The sequence below is a fragment of the Pelmatolapia mariae genome, linkage group LG14 (assembly GCF_036321145.2).
Source record: "Pelmatolapia mariae isolate MD_Pm_ZW linkage group LG14, Pm_UMD_F_2, whole genome shotgun sequence".
NCBI classification, from domain to species: Eukaryota; Metazoa; Chordata; class Actinopteri; order Cichliformes; family Cichlidae; genus Pelmatolapia; species Pelmatolapia mariae.
The window spans coordinates 34,411,441-34,431,536 of NC_086239.1; the positions used below are offsets into that span (position 1 = coordinate 34,411,441).

The 20,096-nt window shown below is 38.4% G+C and overlaps 1 protein-coding gene across 1 annotated transcript in view; it reads left to right on the plus strand.

Annotated features, from left to right (window-relative positions):
* Positions 1-20,096, plus strand: part of tyw1 (tRNA-yW synthesizing protein 1 homolog (S. cerevisiae)) — a 56,119-nt gene that overhangs the window by 21,180 nt on the left and 14,843 nt on the right. The window contains exons 12-14 of the mRNA XM_063493699.1: positions 3,104-3,281; positions 6,845-6,980; positions 15,599-15,709. Coding sequence (XP_063349769.1) covers positions 3,104-3,281; positions 6,845-6,980; positions 15,599-15,709 — 425 coding nt within the window. The remainder of the gene's footprint in view (positions 1-3,103; positions 3,282-6,844; positions 6,981-15,598; positions 15,710-20,096) is intronic.

The following is a 20,096-nucleotide window of genomic DNA, read 5'->3' on the forward strand; positions in this document are numbered from 1 at the left end:
TGATGTGGTTGCAAAAGAACAATAGCATACAAATGGTTGTCCTGAATGCCGCCTTCATATTTCTCTTACAGTTAACCCCCCCCCCCCCCCCCCCCCCCCACACACACACACACACACACACACACACATATCTCACAAAAGACATTACAGTAAAATGATAGAAAAAGTATATTTTCAACTTTGCAATTCTAATTAGAGGCATACTAAAGCAAGGCACAAGCTTATATTGTCATCATCATCCATAATCTCCTTTCCAGTTGCACTGTAAAACCACATTATGCAGCCTTCAACTTCTTTTACAATTGACAGTGATATATTTTACTCTCTCTAGCACAATGAAGTCCCCAGACAGTGGCTCACAAAACCTTCAGTGTGATTAAGCAGCTTGGTGTCTGCTCTGACTCCATGATGGGCTGCTGAAAGGTCTCATCAAATAGCAGTTTAATGTCAGGCACAATTTATAATGAAAGCTATTACTCGTAGTTTAAAAGCGTAAACGTTAGCTTATTACCCTGGGATCTGCTTGTTAAGTTTGTATTCTTTGTAATGTTGTCTTGATGACTGCATCTAGGAATAAATCTGTGTTCTTCACGCATTAGGATTGCCACGATACTAGAATTTCAAGCTTGATATCAATACCCAGGAAAATACTCAATACCATTTGAAAAAAACAAAACAAAAAACCTATAAGGTGTGTAAATGGGATATTTTAACATTACCTTACATAGTGCCAAAAAAATCCCCAAAAAGACACCAACATTTTAGCTTGTCTGAGTTACTGCTGTTGCTCGTTGCATTGCACCAAACCTTTATTGCTGATCAAATAGAAAGATAGGCTGCAACAATTTCTGTCTAGTTCCTGGTAGGCTTCTCAGCTTCAACCTCTACATGACACGACAACCTCTATTTGTTCTATGCTGTTAAATTAACACTGTTAATTATAACGTTATGGATGAGCATAGCTGCTAGTTGTTACCTTAATGATGACTTAACAGAAAGCTTATGTGGCTGTTTGACAAAGGCTGTTCTGAAAGTACCTTTGATTTGTCAAAGGTTTTATACCAGATGCACTTCCTGATGCATAGTTGCATAGTCTACTAGCTTATGACCCCCCTGAGGCTAGGTTAGTGGCTATTGGGTAATTGATGATAATTAAGCGTCTAACATTTACGTATGCTCCAGGCAAGTTAACATTTGTGACAACTGTTTAATTCTTCAGTGTTTCTAAAATAGGAGCTTTGATGACCTCTCAAAATTCATGTCAACTGCTTCAGCCAGTAGTGAGGGGAGTAGTTATGTGACTGTCTATCTGCAAGTGCTGTGTGAAGCTGTGTGTCAGCTGCAAGAGTCAAAGAGGGCACTGTCGTATAGATACTGTTGCAAACGAGTATCTAATCTCAATCATTTTCATTACCATGCATTATGAACCCCAAACTATTAGTGATACCTACCCTGTATTCAGTATTTATCTAACTGTCCCACTTAATTCTGCACTCTAGGCAGTTTGTTACAATTCACACAATTATTTATGTCACTGTGCAACAGAAGCTTGGTGAAGTTTACTTTGGCAGGCAAGTCAGCACATTAATTAAATATCTTGTAATGTCATTCCCTGCTACTACAGCATGGCACTTTCAGTACATGAAATGTCTTTCTTCAGTCATGCATACTGAACTAACCTGTACCCTTTTCATAAAGTTGCAGATGGACTGATTTGAGTGGACAGTATCATAACAAAGTCTTCAGTATACTCAACTCTTATGCAAATTGAACTCAGAAAAGAAGCCTGCAAAAATAACCAAATTAAATTGTAATGCTAATGCCACTTTAGCTATATATATATATATATATATATATATATATATATATATATATATATATATATATATATATATATATATATATATATATATATATATATATATATATATATATATATACTTTTTATAATCTGAGTGATCCACATAATTAGAGAATTATGTGAGAATTTAATGGAATTTCACATATGATACTGTGCAGTGTCATAACATTGACTCCAGACATACAGCCAGATAAAAACTATTCTCGGCAACAAGAATAACCAGAGGTCCTAGAACAGATGGTGTCCCCCCTAGACCTGATGTCAGCATCATCAAGTCAATCTGGGGTTACATGAAGAGACAGAAGCAACTAAGAGTTCCTAAATCTGCTGAGGAATCTTCTGTCTTTCAAAGATCTTGAAAAAATGTTTTTGCCTAGACACACATATTAGCGTTTAAAAGCAACAAATACTGATTATTTTTTGCTCTCTGCATTACTAGCTACCAAGTTATTAAAAAAAATGTTCATGATTCATATGTCAAAATTTTCTGTAAGACTTCCTGAATTTAGTTTAAAAATGTCTTCTGTTCTGGCTTGAGAAATATCACATTAAACCCTCTGAATATTCTCTGATACCATTTTCATGTTTGTTTATTCCCTTTATTACAAATTCCTGCAGTGTCATACTGCTTTTAATACTTTATACCATTTCCAGGCTGGAATCCCAAAAGCAAACTTAGCCTGATTAAATCATTCATATACCTACATACTTCACATTATCTCTCCTGCTCTTTTCAGTGTTTTTGATTTCATTCGTCAACATTCTTATTTCAATTTTAGATGAATAGGTAGATGGATAGATGGATTTTAGCATGGTTTGTGTCCTTAGAGATCTCAACACAGCTGAAAACAAATGGGAGGTTTATAAAATGCTCTCCACCATGCTCTCAAAACACCAAATGAGCAACTGTCTATTGGGTGAATGTTTAAAACCATTACTGTGGTTATTTTTTGCAATTTATTCTATGGATCTTCTTTTATGCAGCACTTTGAAGGAAATGGATTAACTGTTTAAGAGCCTAGGATCAAGAGTTGAAATGAAGATGTGTCAAGCCCTAGATCTCTCTTGTTCATCTTCTGCTGTTTCTTTCATCTTCACATCTCTTTCTTGTGACTCTTTGGTTATGGGTAATCACTAAAACAGCCTTCAGTTCAAAACCTCACCTCAGTCTATTGCTTCACACAGTTGTTTTTTGTGTCTGACAACTATGATCTACTCAGACATTGACGTCTCTCCTGCTAGGTGTCCCTGGAGTAAAGCCTGACAGGTATGAGGAGGGCCTAGCAGTCAAGCACTGTGCCCTGTCCTTGGTTGGTGAACCAATCATGTATCCTGAAATCAACAACTTCATTCGCCTCCTCCACCACCATCAGATCTCCAGTTTCTTGGTAACCAATGCACAGTTCCCCCAGGAAATCAGGTACAAGCAAAATGAAAAAATATCTTCTTTGTGTGTTACATGATCTTTTTGTTCTTACTATTAAAGTAATCTTAAAATAAGTTTGATCTGTTTTCATACTTTAATAACCTACCTAACCCTAACAAGAAGACCAAAGAGTCAGTCGGGGGGGGGGGGCGGTGTGTGTGTAAGATAATCCATTTTTCAGTGCTTTGAGCAGCACATAATTTCAGTTAACCTTCATTAAATTGATGGATTTTTAAAAACCTTAAATGTTTGCATGTACTGGGATAATTTGAACGCTTTTCTATAATTATATTAAAAAAAACCCATTTAAACCATAATGGCTGATTGTTAGTACCTTTGCCTGAGTGTGTAAACATATATTATTCTCTGACTTTCCTTATGAAGGTGAGGTCTCTGTAGTGAATCCGTAAGACATACTGTAGATTCCAAACCCATTTTTTTCCCTACTAAAAAATTCCTAACCACGATAAGAATCGAGGTCTCGATTGTTTTTATTCATGTTTCTTTCACTACAGCTTCACCACAAACACAGTTGTTAGATACTAAGTGTAGTAAGTGAAATGTGCCTTAGATTCAGGAAGGACTGTAAGCATCAACATGAGAAGTTTTTGTGAGTCACACTCAGTAACCTCACAATGTCATTATTCACAGCACTGCAGGTTCTACTCAGCACTCTGTCAACACAGCACTATAACTGTGTAGTTTTCTGACATCCCTTCAGTGTGTTTTTTCTCTTTTCCTCTCCTTGCAAAAGTATTCGGCCCCCTTGAACTTCCCCACATTTTGTCACATTACAGCCACAAACATGAATCAATTTTATTGGAATTCCACGTGAAAGACCAATACAAAGTGGTGTACACGTGAGAAGTGGAACGAAAATCATACATGATTCCAAACATTTTTTACAAATAAATAACTGAAAAGTGGGGTGTGCGTAATTATTCAGCCCCCTTTGGTCTGAGTGCAGTCAGTTGCCCACAGACATTGCCTGATGAGTGCTAATGACTAAATAGAGTGCACCTGTGTGTAATCTAATGTCAGTACAAATACAGCTGCTCTGTGATGCCCTCAGAGGTTGTCTAAGAGAATATTGGGAGCAACAACACCATGAAGTCCAAAGAACACACCAGACAGGTCAGGGATAAAGTTATTGAGAAATTTAAAGCAGGCTTAGGCTACAAAAAGATTTCCCAAGCCTTGAACATCCCACGGAGCACTGTTCAAGCGATCATTCAGAAATGGAAGGAGTATGGCACAACTGTAAACCTACCAAGACAAGGCCGTCCACCTAAACTCACAGGCCGAACAAGGAGAGCGCTGATCAGCGCTGCACATCACTCTGAACACACCATCCCCACTGTCAAATATGGTGGTGGCAGCATCATGCTCTTGGGGTGCTTCTCTTCAGCAGGGACAGGGAAGCTGGTCAGAGTTGATGGGAAGATGGATGGAGCCAAATACAGGGCAATCTTTGAAGAAAACCTCTTGGAGTCTGCAAAAGACTTGAGACTGGGGCGGAGGTTCACCTTCCAGCAGGACAACGACCCTAAACATGAAGCCAGGACAACAGTGGAATGTTTAAAACAAAACATATCCATGTGTTAGAATGGCCCAGTCAAAGTCCAGATCTAAATCCAATCGAGAATCTGTGGCAAGATCTGAAAACTGCTGTTCACAAACGCTGTCCATCTAATCTGACTGAGCTGGAGCTGTTTTGCAAAGAAGAATGGGCAAGAATTTCAGTCTGTAGATGTGCAAAGCTGGTAGAGACATACCCTAAAAGACTGGCAGCTGTAACTGCAGCAAAAGGTGGTTCTACAAAGTATTGACTCAGGGGGCTGAATAATTACGCACACCCCACTTTGCAGTTATTTATTTGTAAAAAAATGTTTGGAATCATGTATGATTTTCGTTCCACTTCTCACGTGTACACCACTTTGTATTGGTCTTTCACGTGGAATTCCAATAAAATTGATTCATGTTTGTGGCTGTAATGTGACAAAATGTGGAAAAGTTCAAGGGGGCCGAATACTTTTGCAAGCCACTGTATACAATATGTAATGTGAAGTGTAAGACGAAGTACCAAAAGTTTTGTCATGGCAACATTGTCATGCTACAAAAAAGCATGCTGAATTGCACATCTGTTGTATTATTAACAATGTTACCTAACACAAGTTACTTTGTTTGCAGACATGTTTTATTCAAGAATAAGTTTTCCAATTGAGTGTTGGTAAATGGCCTGTTTGTATAGCGCTTTACTTAGTCCCTAAGGACCCCAAAGCACTTTACACTACATTCAGTCATCTACCCATTCACACACACATTCACACACTGGTGATGGCAAGCTACATTGCAGCCACAGCTGCCCTGGGGCGCACTGACAGAGGCGAGGCTGCCGGACACTGGCGCCACCGGGCCCTCTGACCACCACCAGTAGGCAACGGGTGAAGTGTCTTGCCCAAGGACACAACAACCGAGACTGTCGGAGCCGGGGCTCGAGCCAGCAACCTTCCGATTACAAGACGAACTGCCAACTCTTGAGCCACGATCGCCCATTCTACGAGTGTTGAATAAATCTGCTAAATTCTTGATTAGATCAGCAGACAGAAATTTTTATTGTATTTTTATGTCATTCTTCATTCCAAAGAGGAAAGTTACCACTTCTGCACAAACTAAATTTATCATTGCCTTTTAATCTTTCAGTGGTTTTGTAGCCACACAGACTCTTAGTGAAGATGCTGCTGCTTGTTTAAAAAAGAAAAAAATATTGTATGTGTTCCCATTTAGTACACAGAATACTGCTGCCACTTTCTATCAGTCTAGACTGTAAAGGATGAATGCTGCGTGAGCCATTTGAAATGAACACGATATTGACCTCTCTATCAAGAACCACTTACCGGTTTTCAAGACACACACTGACATATCCAATATAGTGGCTAACTGGCCTGTCACAGACTTATCACATAGTCATCGAGCAAGTTAAAGGCAAGGACACCAGGCATCAGCCATTTATCCTGTCTGCCAGAGCTACCTTATAGGAGATGAGCTGTTGCACTTTGGGTTGGAGAATCTATCCCACTGCTCTTTTAACAAGGGGAAATGTGTTTTTGTTTTTTGCTTTATTTTTTTGTTCTTTCACCAGTATTATAAACTTTCTTCATGTGGTACTTTCTGCTCTATTACTCTTTTCTGATTACTTATATGACCAAAGTTCAGTTTCACCCAAATTCAAATTTCAACCAAGTTTTTTTTTTCTTACTTGATCTTTATAATAGGTACTCTTTATTTTTACAGTTTCTTTCTCAGTCTCCTTGTTTATTGATTATCTATAGAAAAAGAAAGAAAACCTTTCCTTTAACAACAATGAGTATTTGACTTGATGTTCTTGTGTCACTGAATCAAGTTGGCAATTAATCAAGTTGTCTGAATAGGATATAAGTGCCTGCATCAGAGAACAGTGTTTTCTTAGGAGAATGTAATTTTTGTTTTAATTGCGTCTTAAAGTTTGCAGCAGCTACATAATTCTTGTCTTTTGTTCTCAACCAAATTCTTTTTAGGAGTTTGGTGCCAGTTACTCAGTTGTATGTCAGTGTGGATGCCAGCACCCAAGACAGTCTGAAGAAGATTGACCGGCCACTTTTCAAGGATTTCTGGCCGCGCTTCCTGGATAGCCTCAAGGCCCTGGGAGAAAAGGTAAGCTTTCATCCAGGATCTTAGACAAGTGATCGGTTGGGCTGTGGGGTTCAGTTTGATAAAGAATCTGACTCCTCAGTAAAATTCAACTGGATAAAAACTAGGATTATTAAATTATCTGCAGGCTTTTACGATAGCATGGTATTGAGCCCTAAAAAGAATGTGCTTGCTTTCCATTGGGACACTAAATTAAAAATAAATAAAATGTTTTTCATATATTGCTATACATGACCTAAAAATGTTGGTCCCCAGCCAAACCTGGCTTACATTAGCAGTGGCAATGTGGTGTTTTAATACCACATTTTAATTTTAAAAAATGAAAATGAAGGCATTCTTAAACCTGCAACGCAGATGTGATAATTATCAGTTTTATACTGTGTCAGTCACAATTACAGTTTTAATGAGTGGATGTTATGCTGCTGTTAAAGCCTATAGAATTTCACTAACCTGAATGTCACTGTAAATATGATTAATTTAGTGCCTATAAAACAGTTGCTGATATGTTTTTTCCCAGGTCATAACAGCTTACAGCAGCAGTCTTTGACTAATACCACTTAACTGTAATATCCTAGTATAAGTGTGGAACTAATTCACAAACATTCACTAGCACATTAGTATACAGACGTAAAGCCTGCGACAACATTGTCTCAGCTTGTGAGATAAACTCGTAGAAGCAGTTAAAGATTGTTGGCTTGATCGACCTTTGTAGAAACCTCAGAAGGAGGGGTCTTCTCTGTTTACCCATTTCCATATATTGACTCTGAGATCCCAACAAATGACAGGGAGCAGCTATTCAAGTGTGAAATGTCACCTTGCTATTCTGCCTGTTCTTTTTGCAACTTTAAGAGAAACAGAGACCTTTGTTTTCATTCTTATTGTGGTGACAGTGGCCTTATCGACTTGTCTTTGTGATCTGTGCTCATAGATTCATTTCAACAGGTTTAAAGTGCTTTCAATAGGCTTGTAGAACTTTTTGTCATTCCAAGAAGAGGGAAAATCCATTATCACAACCTCCATCTTGCTACCTGGCTGCTTGTGTAAATTGTTTCTGTGTTACACCCCCCCCAAACACCCCCAAAAATAAATAAATAAATGGGTTTATTTATTTATTTTTGTCTGTGTTGTTTGTCTGTCTGTGATCTGTGTTGATTTCGACTGTGTAATTATTGTTGGGGATTTTAACATCCATGTGGACAACCCTCAGGACAAAGGGACTAAAGACCTGAGTAACACTCTGGGCAACTTTGGGCTGACTCAGCATGTAACAGAGGCCACACATAATAGAGCACACACTCTTGACCTACTGATCTCCAAGGGCCTGAGCATTTCAAAGGTTACTGTGTCTGATGTGGGCCTGTCTGATCATTACTGTGTTTTCTTTGAAAGTAAAATCTCAGCCCACACAAATATATCAACAGCAGTGATCACAAAACGGTGTATAACTGAACACAGTAGTGAGATCTTTAACCAGGTCTTCCCATTAACACCTGACCTGTCCAGAGGTTCAGTCAATGAGCTCGTCACTAGCTTCAATGCTAAAATGTTAAATGTAGTGGACACTATTGCTCCCATTAAGGTGAAGGTTATCTCTGGAAGGAAAAAGTCTCCCTGGAGAAACTCCACACTGGTGAAAAATGAAAAAAGAGAGTGTAGGAAAGCTGAGCGCAGATGGAGAAAAACAAACCTCCAGGTTCATTATGACATCTATAAAGAGAAACTTCACAATTATAATTTACAACTGAGGAGTGCAAGGAGGTCCTACTTCTCTGACATCATCACTAAAAACAGTCATAACGCTCGGGTCTTATTTTCTACAGTTGACAGGCTAACAAACCCTCCTGTGTCAGTGGCAGCTGAACTTCATTCGACCATGGCCTGCAATGACTTTGCCAAATTCTTCACAGAAAAAATCCAAAAGATTAGACAAGCAATTGGTACATCAACAGCAGATCCAGGATATGTTCTGTGTCCACCAAAAAACTGTAAACACCATCAAACAGTTTCACCCTATTAACAACAAAGACCTGGAGGACATCTTAGGTCAACTGAACTCCTCCTCTTGCTGTTTAGATGTCCTGCCAACAAGTTTTTTCAAAAAGGTCTCAAAGACTTTGGAGTCAGACCTGTTACAGATCATCAACTTTTCTTTAATGTCAGGTGTGTTTCCAGAATCACTAAAAACTGCTGTAATAAAACCTATACTGAAAAAGGACAATCTTGACAAGACACAAATGAATAACTACAGGCCGATCTCAAATCTCCCATTTTTAAGTAAGATCATTGAAAAAGCAGTTTCTCAACAGCTCAATTACTTCTTAACACAGAATAACTGCTATGATGCCTTCCAGTTAGGTTTTAGACAGAACCACAGCACTGAAACCGCTCTGACCAAAGTGTTTAATGACATATGTCTGAATACAGACAGTGGAAAAATGTCAGTCTTAGTTTTACTGGATCTCAGTGCAGCATTTGATACAGTTGACCACAACATATTACTCAAACGACTGGAGAGCTGGGCAGGTCTTTCAGGAACTGTACTAAACTGGTTCAAAACATACTTAGAAAACAGGAAATACTTTGTATCAATAGGTAACTTCACATCTGAGCAGACAAGTATCACATGTGGAGTTCCCCAAGGTTCCATCTTGGGACCCCTTCTGTTTAACATTTACATGCTCCCACTGGCACAGATTATAAAGAACAACAAAATAAACTATCATAGCTACGCAGATGACACACAAATATATATCACAATGTCACCAGGAGACCGAGGCCCTGTACAGGCTCTTGGTAAATGCATTGAGGAAATTAATGACTGGTTGTGCCACAATTTTCTCCAGCTAAACAAAAACAAAACTGAAGTAATAGTCTTTGGAGCCAAAGAAAAACGATTACAGGTCACCAGAGAACTTCAATCTATACACCTAAAAACCACAAACCAGGCGAGAAATTTGGGTGTAGTGATGGATGCAGACCTAAACTTAGAAAAACACATTAAGACAATAACAAAATCAGCTTACTATCACCTCAAGAATATTTCAAGGATAAAAGATCTGATGTCTCAACAGGACCTGGAAAAACTAGTCCATGCATTCATCTTTAGCAGGCTTGATTACTGTAACAGCATCTTTACAGGTCTACCTAAAAAATCAGTCAGACAACTACAGCTCATTCAGAACTCTGCTGCTAGAGTCCTCACTAAGACCAAAAAAGTGGACCACATCAGTCCAGCTCTGAGGTCTTTACACTGGCTGCCTGTCCGTCAGAGGATAGACTTTAAAGTTCTGATGCTGGTTTATAAAGCTCTGAATGGTTTAGGACCAAAATACATCAGTGACCTCCTGACCCAGTATGAACCTTCCAGATCCCTCAAGTCATCTGGATCCGGTTTTTTATCAGTTCCCAGAGTCAGAACCAGACACGGAGAAGCTGCATTCAGCTTTTATGCTCCTTATATCTGGAACAAACTCCCAGAAAGCCTCAGATCAGCTGAAACACTCAGTTTATTTAAAGCCAGGTTGAAGACTCACCTATTCTCAGCTGCTTTTGAATAAAGCACCAAATCCACACTTTTAAGCTTAAATTTCAAAACTTACATTTTAACTACTGATTTTATCTACTGTCCTGATTTTATCTACTGTTCTGATTTTATCTACTGTTTTGATTTTTGATTTTATATACTGTTTTGTTTGTTTGTTTGTTTGTTTGTTTGTTTGTTTGTTTGTTTGTTTGTTTGTTTGTGTTTGTTTGTTTGCTTGTTTGCTTGTCTTAATCAATTTCAAATCATGCTTTTTATTTGTTTTTGTTTTTAATGTCTCTGTAAAGCACTTTGAATCACCTTGTTGTTGAATTGTGCTATATAAATAAACTTGCCTTGCCTTGCCTTGCCTATTAACCACCAAATGACCTTGAGAAAGATAAAGTCTGCAGTGTCTCTATTGCAAATAAAACCTGTTCAATAAGTATGCAGATACTTTTTTTTCACATTTTATGTTGCAGCATTTTGGTAATGTCAACCCTCCTTCAGCTAACACTGAATTATTTGTTTGTTTTTTTTAAAACTTGTATATTAACTTATAATTAAATTACTGTACAGAAGACATGAGCAATCACTCCCTCTCCCCCCAAAAGGAAGGGAGTATATAATCGGTTCAATTTGTTTGTCTGTTTGTTAGCAGTTTTCATGATATCATTTCCAAATTTTGTGTGATGGTAGATCCCAATAGTAGCTCGAGCTGATTTAATTTTGGTGAAAATGGCATCGTGGTCAAGGTCAAGGTCACACCAAATGTGAAAATCAGTAAAAACTTTATATTACCCACAGTTTTTATGGATAGTCTTAAAACTACACTAGGTCTTGGGGGGACATGAGTACTTAGGCTGGTTAAGCATTTGACCTTGACCCCCCCATTGTTAGTATCCAAGGTCAAACTTGACCTTCAAATTCAAGAAACCACATCGAGTAATATATCATATGAAAGGGCATGGAGTGAGCTTTGCAACACACTTCTTATTTTTTCAATGAGATGCCCTACCACATCTCATTGATACCATAACATGCTTATATTTGCCAGTATTTGCCCATCATAGCCCCTTATATATTGTATACAGGTTTCTGTCTGCCCACTCTACCATGAAAGTCAGATCAATGTACTGTACAGGTGTGGTTATGATTGTTCTCCTGGAGCTTTTTCATTTCCAAATTGGATCTCTGAAACTTAGTGGTCATCAGCTTGCTGGTTACCTCTCTTACCATGATTTATTCTCTGCCACTATTTTTTTTTTTATTCCCAACACAGAGCTGTCTTTTAGCATTGCAGGCAGTTTCTGTGAAACTTTTTTGTTTTTTGCTTTGATATAAAATATTATATACAGTAGTGTGCCGCTATCGATCATCTCTAAGATCAACAAAGGAAATAAAAAGCATCTAAACTAAAATATAGTTGTCAAGCAAGCAGTCGTAACACAAATTTTGAAATTCAGTTTCAGGTTAGAAATACATTCAGGTTATAAATACATTTACAAAAAAAAATTCAAAACGTATTTATTATGGAGCAGCAACATAACATACAAATTTGAAAAATACTTTCTCAGCTGTATCTGTGATTAGCCTGTGTCCTCATGTTTAATCCTTTAATATTGGGACTTATTCATTAATGCTGCCCAGCTTGAGGTGTTGTTCAGTGCTTGGCTTGAAGCAAACTACAAGTGATCATCACACTCTATTTGGATCTATATCACCAGTTTAACCTGACCACAGCAGGAAAATATGAATGTGCTCAAATGTGCTGTAACTGCACATATGAGATGTACACACACGTGCACACACAATTTTACCCTGTGGCATATTTACTGATTTCTGCCTGCAATCTCATTATTTTAAATATTGCTCCATTGTCTGATAGTCGGATGAGGCATCAATCAATACAATTATTTCTGAAGTTGTCAGAAATATCTGATATCAGTTTTTCTTGGCTAAGCATTTTCATTTGCATATTGCATATTAGTGATACTAGCGATGACACCTAATGCGCACAATCTGTTTTGCATAAATGTCAGCAAAAGTCAGATCTGCAGACCTTGCAATTATGTATGCCGTGCCATTCTGGGGGGCATGAGAATGTTGCATATTGTTTGTTTTTAAGAAGCAATAGTTTGAATTGTAGTGTATATGTCCCTAGGGTTGGCTGTAGCTCAGGAGGCAGAGCAGGTCATCTGCTAATTGGAAGGTTGATGGTTCAGGACAAAGTACATGAACACAGATGTTTATTTAGCATTAGAGGTCATGTGATTCAGTTCAATATGGATGTTGTACCTGTACTTCTGTGTTTGCATATGCACATCTGACTGTAATACTACAGCATGTCTGTGTGCAGTGTCCAGAAATAACCTTTCTGTTGCCAATCCCCCTCCCATCCCATTCACCTCCCTGTTCGTAAGTCTTCATTTCATGGTGGGCTCTCTCTCCATCCTCTTGAGCGCTTATCCTTTATGCTCTCTGTTTGACAGCTCTCCTCCTCTCCCCCACTTGGCCTCCCTGCCAGTGCACTTGGGATTGATAGAGTTGTGCCTTCGTGTTGGATTTGGAATAGAGACAGCTTGAAATACCTCACCTCCCTGCTTCCACTGGCCAATTATCCCCTTCCCTATTGGGCTGAAAGGACCTAGTGTTAGAGATAACCTTCGAGTGCAAGAGGAAGATGGAGAGGAAATGAGGGAAAGAGTGCGCTTTCTTTTCTCGATGTTATTTGCTTGAGTCTTTGTACCAACCATTTGTAAGAACAGATGATTTGACAATCTCTTGGCTTTCCTTGCTTGTCTTCCTCTCTGTCATATTGACAACAATTCAGTTTCTACTGTATCTACACCACTGAACTGTGATTCTATATTTCCTGTTTTACTTACCTGGGAAAAATGACCGACTCATGAGATACAGATATTATCCTTTATTTCAGTTCAAAGCTGTTAATAATTTTAACATTTAAGCCCGCCCAGTATTGTGTAGGTACCCTTTAGACTGCTGAGATAGGTCTAATCCACAGAGGCATGGACTTTATAAGGTGTCCTGTGGTTTCTTTACAGCAGATGTTTTTCCTAAAGTGCTGTAAGCTGTGAAATGGGTCCTCCATACATGTCGGTGGACTTGTGACCCGCTGTTTTGAAATTGCACTGAGCAGTCATAACAACTCTGTCCAGGGCCATAATAGTGCGGCCAGATCCTTACCCTTGTCTATATTTCCTGCTTTCAACACATCAGCTTAAGAGTTGACTGATCACTGATGCCTTATATGAATCTCTTGTCAAATTGTCATAAACCTGAGTGTGGCAGGCAGGTTGGGACCCAAATGCAGGACTCTCAGGCTTGACTGAACTGAACTGCTTTATTTCTGGAAAATACTAATAACTAAATCCTACTAAGTAACTGGCAGTCACTCATGGAAACAAACACTGGACACTCTGAACAAGTGGGACACGCAGCAAGAGGGAGATCGCAACAAGGAAAACAAAGAGACACAGATGATATATACACATGAGGGAATCAGGGCGGAGAGGAAACACCTGGGGAACACGGCTGGACAATAATCAAACTAACGAGATAGGGGAACAGCACTGAGACGCGACTGACTAAACAGAGTGAGAGCAAGGGACAGAGAGAGAGAGAGAATGACACCGAACTTGACATTAATAGATCGACATGATGGGCTACACACCAGGGACACATTGGAGGACACAGCAAGGAGAGACTAAGACAAACTGGACACGAAAGGGAACGAAATTTTAAAAAAAGAACTAAGAACTAGAAACATTACATAACTCGGAGGCTCTCCAAACTGAACATTAGCATCTCATTAACCTGCAAGACGTGAACAAAAGACTAAGCAAACTCATAAACCTGTATCAAAGACCCAGAACCATGACACAAATGACAATATAAACAAATGCTGCTCAACCTGCAGATGCATTTTCCTTACAAATTTGATACCATTTTAGGGGAAATAAACAAGCTTTTCAGGCATATATTACCAAGAAGTATTGTTACAACAATCAATTGTCAGCCAAACACAAATTTCTGTACTTTTCATTCTAATATTTTTAAATGATTTAACTTACATTGTTCACGTTAATATTTTCATAACAAACAGCACAGTTTAGCGCTACACTCTCCACATTCTTGCTTATTGAATGTATAAAGCCTAGGGTTCTCAATTCTAGAGCTACGTGGTCTTTTGTGGCAGCTAGAACTGTGTCATTGTCTTCCTTCATCCTTGAAAGGGAAAAAAAAGTCCTAGAATTTTAAGATGGTTACCCAAAACAACATTTCATTTGTGTAGTGTGCCTCACGGTTGTTTTCTTTTTATACTTCTATCTCCTCTGCTCACATAGCTTATGCTTACTGAAGCCGAACAACTGAAGGTGCTGGCAGCTTTTTATTCATCCCATGCAGTCCACAATTTCCTCCACTATTCACTGACTTTCAGTGCTGCTGGAGTCCCAATGTTTTGTGGAGATTTTTGTGTGTTGTATCTGTAGTGCAAAGTATTGAATTTGAAAAAGTGTTACACAGTAAATAATATAACGTGCAGCTCTTTTGTAACAGAGGGTTAGCAGCTATTTGCTAACTGATTTAGGAGGAAATATGGCAGCTGACATCTGTGAGCAGCTGTGTTGCCTCCAGTGAACAGATGCTGGTGATGACATACTGTCACTGGAAGTGATTTGAAAAAAAAAACAAAGTGGTTAAGTTCAACAGTTTGAAATGACTCATCAGCTTTGTATACCAATGTGTGCCAGAGGAAAATAACGCATGCTTGTCCTTTGTAATTTGAATGAATATTCTGTATAATACACAAGTCACAAAGGTAGCTGTGGCTTAGAAACAGAATTAAAAATGAAGTTTTTCCTTCAGTGTTCTGTAATCTATATGTAAGTGTCTTGCAAATATATTGTCACTTCAGAATCTTTTGAGTAGCACTAAGAACTTAAGTTTATAAGTTCTTACTGATGAAATGTAAACTAAAAGATTGATACATATGGCATCTCTTTATTGGATATCATAGCTATTCCCACACCTTATGACTCCTTACATCACTCCCAAAAATCTGTTTATTCATCCACAGAAACAGAGGACGGTGTACAGACTGACGCTGGTCAAATCCTGGAATGTGGAGGAGATGCAGTCTTACTCAGAGCTCATAGCATTGGGCCAGCCAGACTTCATTGAGGTCAAGGTAGGATTTAACAACATTACGTTATTATCTCAGCATGTATATTCTATCATTGTGGTGTAGCATGATTGCCTAATTGCCTGAAGTGTGTAAAACATTTGTGCCGTTCCTGTTACTACATATATTGGATAAATTCACTGAACTGGTGGGCTGTGTACCACATTCACTGACCTTATCCTCGGTCATTTGGCGGATATGGTATTAATAGTGTGGGAGGGGACACCTGGTGGCAATCTGAGCTACAGCTGTCATAGTGAAAAATGTGCAAGAGTCTGAGCTCATTATGAAGTGCACCACATCAAGTAGTGTTGGTGATAGAGCCCCATCTTGGATGTCTTTTTCCCGTTCATGTCAGAAAGACACTAACAGGTAGTCGGAAGGGTCTTTTCTGTCAGTAAAGACTCCAAAGAGTTTCTAGATTGCTCTTTTCACCTGTAGTGGTGAAAAGGTTTGGAGAATGCTTAACATTAAACAAGCCCCCTGCCTGCCAGGAAGGCTTTTGAGGAAGTATGTTGAAAAAAAGTCGTTGTCTCAATTGTTAATCTACAACTATGAATTTAGATTTTTTTAATGATAATCAGAGTTTTTGACAGCTCTATGCTCCTATTGTAACTGTTCCACTGAATCTATCTATAATAATATCCATTTTTGGTTTGACTGGGGTAGGCGTCAGCAACCTTCAACATCAAACAAGCCATTTTAGCTCCTCTTACCAAACAATGGGAGAAAAAAGAGCAGGATTACGGTTAATCCAAATTATAACCTGTGGTTGGAGGTTGCTAACCTGCGGACTGGAGTGTCCAGACATTTTAGTTAGGGGATGTCCCACTGGAAAGTTCTTAATTGTCAGTGTTATATCATTAAATTGTAATTATTGTGTTCTAGTCCCACAGATTGCGTCTTAGGATCTGTCAACACACGCTTGTAGTGCAGGTTTATTTAATTCCTAATTCTTTTTCTTCCATATTCCCCAAAAAACACAAATCTTATTAAAGCACTATATGCCTTATGATTATTCTGTCATGCAAAGACACCATAAATGTAAATATTCACTTCTTTATTCACATCTTCTGTCACTTCTACTGTGATTTCATTATTTCTTTTAGGGGCTGTCAATTATAAAAGTACATACATATAGACATAGACAAATGAGGCAGGCTTAGTGACAAAACACAGGATTTTGTGACTTGTGCAATTTTAGTTGATTTTCACTAAATTAATTAACTAAATTAAATCTTTCTATATAAAAAATAATGTAGAGAGAAAAGAGAAATATAAGAGAAATATAACACTATAAACAGTTCTTTTCTTTTAATTAAAAAAACATTTCTGTCTGGCATTTGCTGCATCTTGTAGTTTATATTCCTTATAATAGTAAGCCAGCAGAAACACTGTGTCAAACAGAGATTTTTTAAAAAGTAAACCAAAGTTGAGTATTACTTGTGTTGCATTCTACTCTAACTTGAGTGTGGAGCTGTAATCTGATTGGTCTGAAGTGTTCTGCTCTACTTCTTTACTTATCCATTTACACATAAATGACACATCATCATGACACATCTTACATGTGCACCATTACTTGTCCCTTATCTTCAGTGTCCTGATATAAAGGCAGAAGAAGAGGTGCAAGGTTTCCAAAGTCAAAATTAATATTCACCGTGAGCCTCTGTCTGCACGGAGCCTCACATGGCAATGCTTCCACACATCCTCTCATTCATAATCCAGAGTACAGTTTAGGAGTCCAACTATGACACAGTGTCCGCTGGGATCTCACTGCTCACAGTTATTGTAGCTATTACTTTCTTTAACCTTCATTCACGCAGGCTAGGTTTACTGAAGTGAATGGTTTTTTTTTTTAGTACTAGGCTGCCCACAATTACACTGAATCACACCTGGGAGCTGGGTTGTACAAGCACAATGTTATCTATCAGCCAGCCAGGAGCATTTGGGGGTTAAAAGTCTTAATCAAGAGCATCGTTAAAGGAGGTTAAAGATGAGGGTTTGTCTTCTGTGTGTTTTCAGAAAATGAAATCCCTAGGTTTTGTTTGTTAGTTCATTCCCTTTGCATTATACACATTTAATGGCAATTTTAATCTAAGTTACAAAGCGGAAATGTATTTATTTTAAATCACTTCTTCTGCCCACCTGCATTAACTCCATGCTCACTGTTGCTCACACTTTGCAAACTCACTTGGGTTCAGAACAGTTTTTGTGATTGTTAGTCACACACCAACTAACAATACATTTCAATGTGGGGCATGTTAGATATAGCTTAGATAAATAACATTTACAATCTTTGCATTAAGTAGTTCTTCTATCAGAAAGATTTGCCCTGTTCACTGTATGGCCCTGCTCTAGACTATAGTTTGCTGTAATTCTGCTCCTGCTTACTGAGGTGTTCTGTAGCCCACCATAGCATATTTGAGCAGACTGGTGACACTTAAAAAGACCGTAGAAATGTGCCTGTTTTGCTATCTCGGTTCACAGTCTTGACTTCTGCAAACTCCACAGAGAGAAAGTGAGATGACGCTTTGCAGAACTCAGCAGCAATCATCTCCTCTCACCATTCATGTTCTGCTCTTCTGATGTTGCATCATGTTGCTGAATGTGCAACGACACACAGACACACACAACAGAATTTGTTATAAGCAATCTATGCAGCACCACAAGTAAGATTGTTGTTGACCTGAGTAGTCTTTTCATTTTGCTGTTCACACCAGACATTGTAGCACTGTCTGGATGTCATGTCATTAGTTCAAACATGTTAGTATATAAAAGGCACAAGTGTATTCTACATTTTCATTTTAAATGTCTTTAGCCTTGATCTTTTATGTAACTTTAAAGCACATATTGTTTCAAATTTTTTTAAGTATTGTTCAACATAGCAAAATCAGTCACTGTAGTTCTACTGTTTCTTTTATCATTTCCAAATACGACATGTATCCTTTCATGGTAAATCAACTTTTTTCTGTATTTAGATGACAGGTTGGGAAGACACAGAACTTGCTAGGATAAGCTATCTTTCACCTAAACTGAACCTTTTAGAGCTTGCTTTTTGTGTCTTTAGCTAGATTCTATTGCAGTAAGTTGCCATATGGAAATGGTCAACAGGTTAAAAAATCATTTCTAAACATGTCTTGCTCTGAGCTTATAATCTGACTCTTTTAGAAACTGGCTGCATGACAAGGATTGGTTAAGAGCATTAATGTCAGGCTTGTCAAGCGTTTCCAAGGGAGCTTGGAAAAATTAATTACCATAACATTGGAAGACTTCAGTCCTGTAAAGAATACTTGATGTCTCAAGTATGACATGCAACTTTGGTACTTAGACTTTTTTAAATGGAGTCTTTTACAGAGCTGCTGGGGATTAGCAGGGTATGTACTGAGTTACCTGTCTAGATACTCACACGTTAAGCCATAGAAGTATTCCAATTTATACTTTATAGTGAGTTGTAGTTGTTTGTTACCAATTCATCCTTTTACCTGATCTTTATTTCTACTATGTAAAGTTGTGTAGTGACATACCTTTATAGCTTGCTTGTAGGTGCTGTAGAAGAAAAAGGACTTAATTTGCCATGTGTGCAAAAATTCAACCGCCCGTGTGGTAATTAATGGATCCCCATCTGTATCTCCCCCAGTTCTTTCATGTACATCGTACTAAGTTTGCTTTGCTTGCTGTGTTTTATTGCTCTCAAGTAATCGGTGCTGTGCTTCAAGCAAGTCTTTGCTACATGATCGAGTTTATGATGTGCTCCTTTTTCAATCCAAGTTGTCTACTGAGACAATTTATTATTGACGTTCTCTCACAGGACTCTGTATTGACCCAACACTACATGCCATTTTATTATATTGAACAGGCAGAACACTAACAAGACAGTGGGGAGCATTGTAGTGGAGAGGAAACCACCAAATATGGGACACAGACCTTTTAAAGACCTTGAAATATTTTTGACTCGTCTTTTCTTATATGCCTTTCTTTAATGAAGGCAAACTACAAACCCACATTAACAGTTTTGCCTGTGCTCTGGAGTGTGTAAAAACGTCAGCCAATAAAAGACTACACCCTCTGGTACAGGAGACTAACAGCGATGTCGCATCCAAAGACCTTGAAAATTCCATAAAATTCAGTACTGTAGTGATGAGTTACACTCGGTTGCGCTTATCTCAACTTGAAAGCTAGCATTTGAAGTGACTAGCAGTTGGAGTGATACCACTGATATACTGTATGTGGTAAATGCATTAGGGCTTTAATTAAAATGTGATGCATGACAAGCAAACCGCTTTGTCTTGACAGACTTGAGACCATCACATACACACCTGTGCTGTAAATAATACAACTTGCTGTTTCCTTGTCATCAGCGTATCTGCACAGTGATTACTGTAAAGTACAAAGG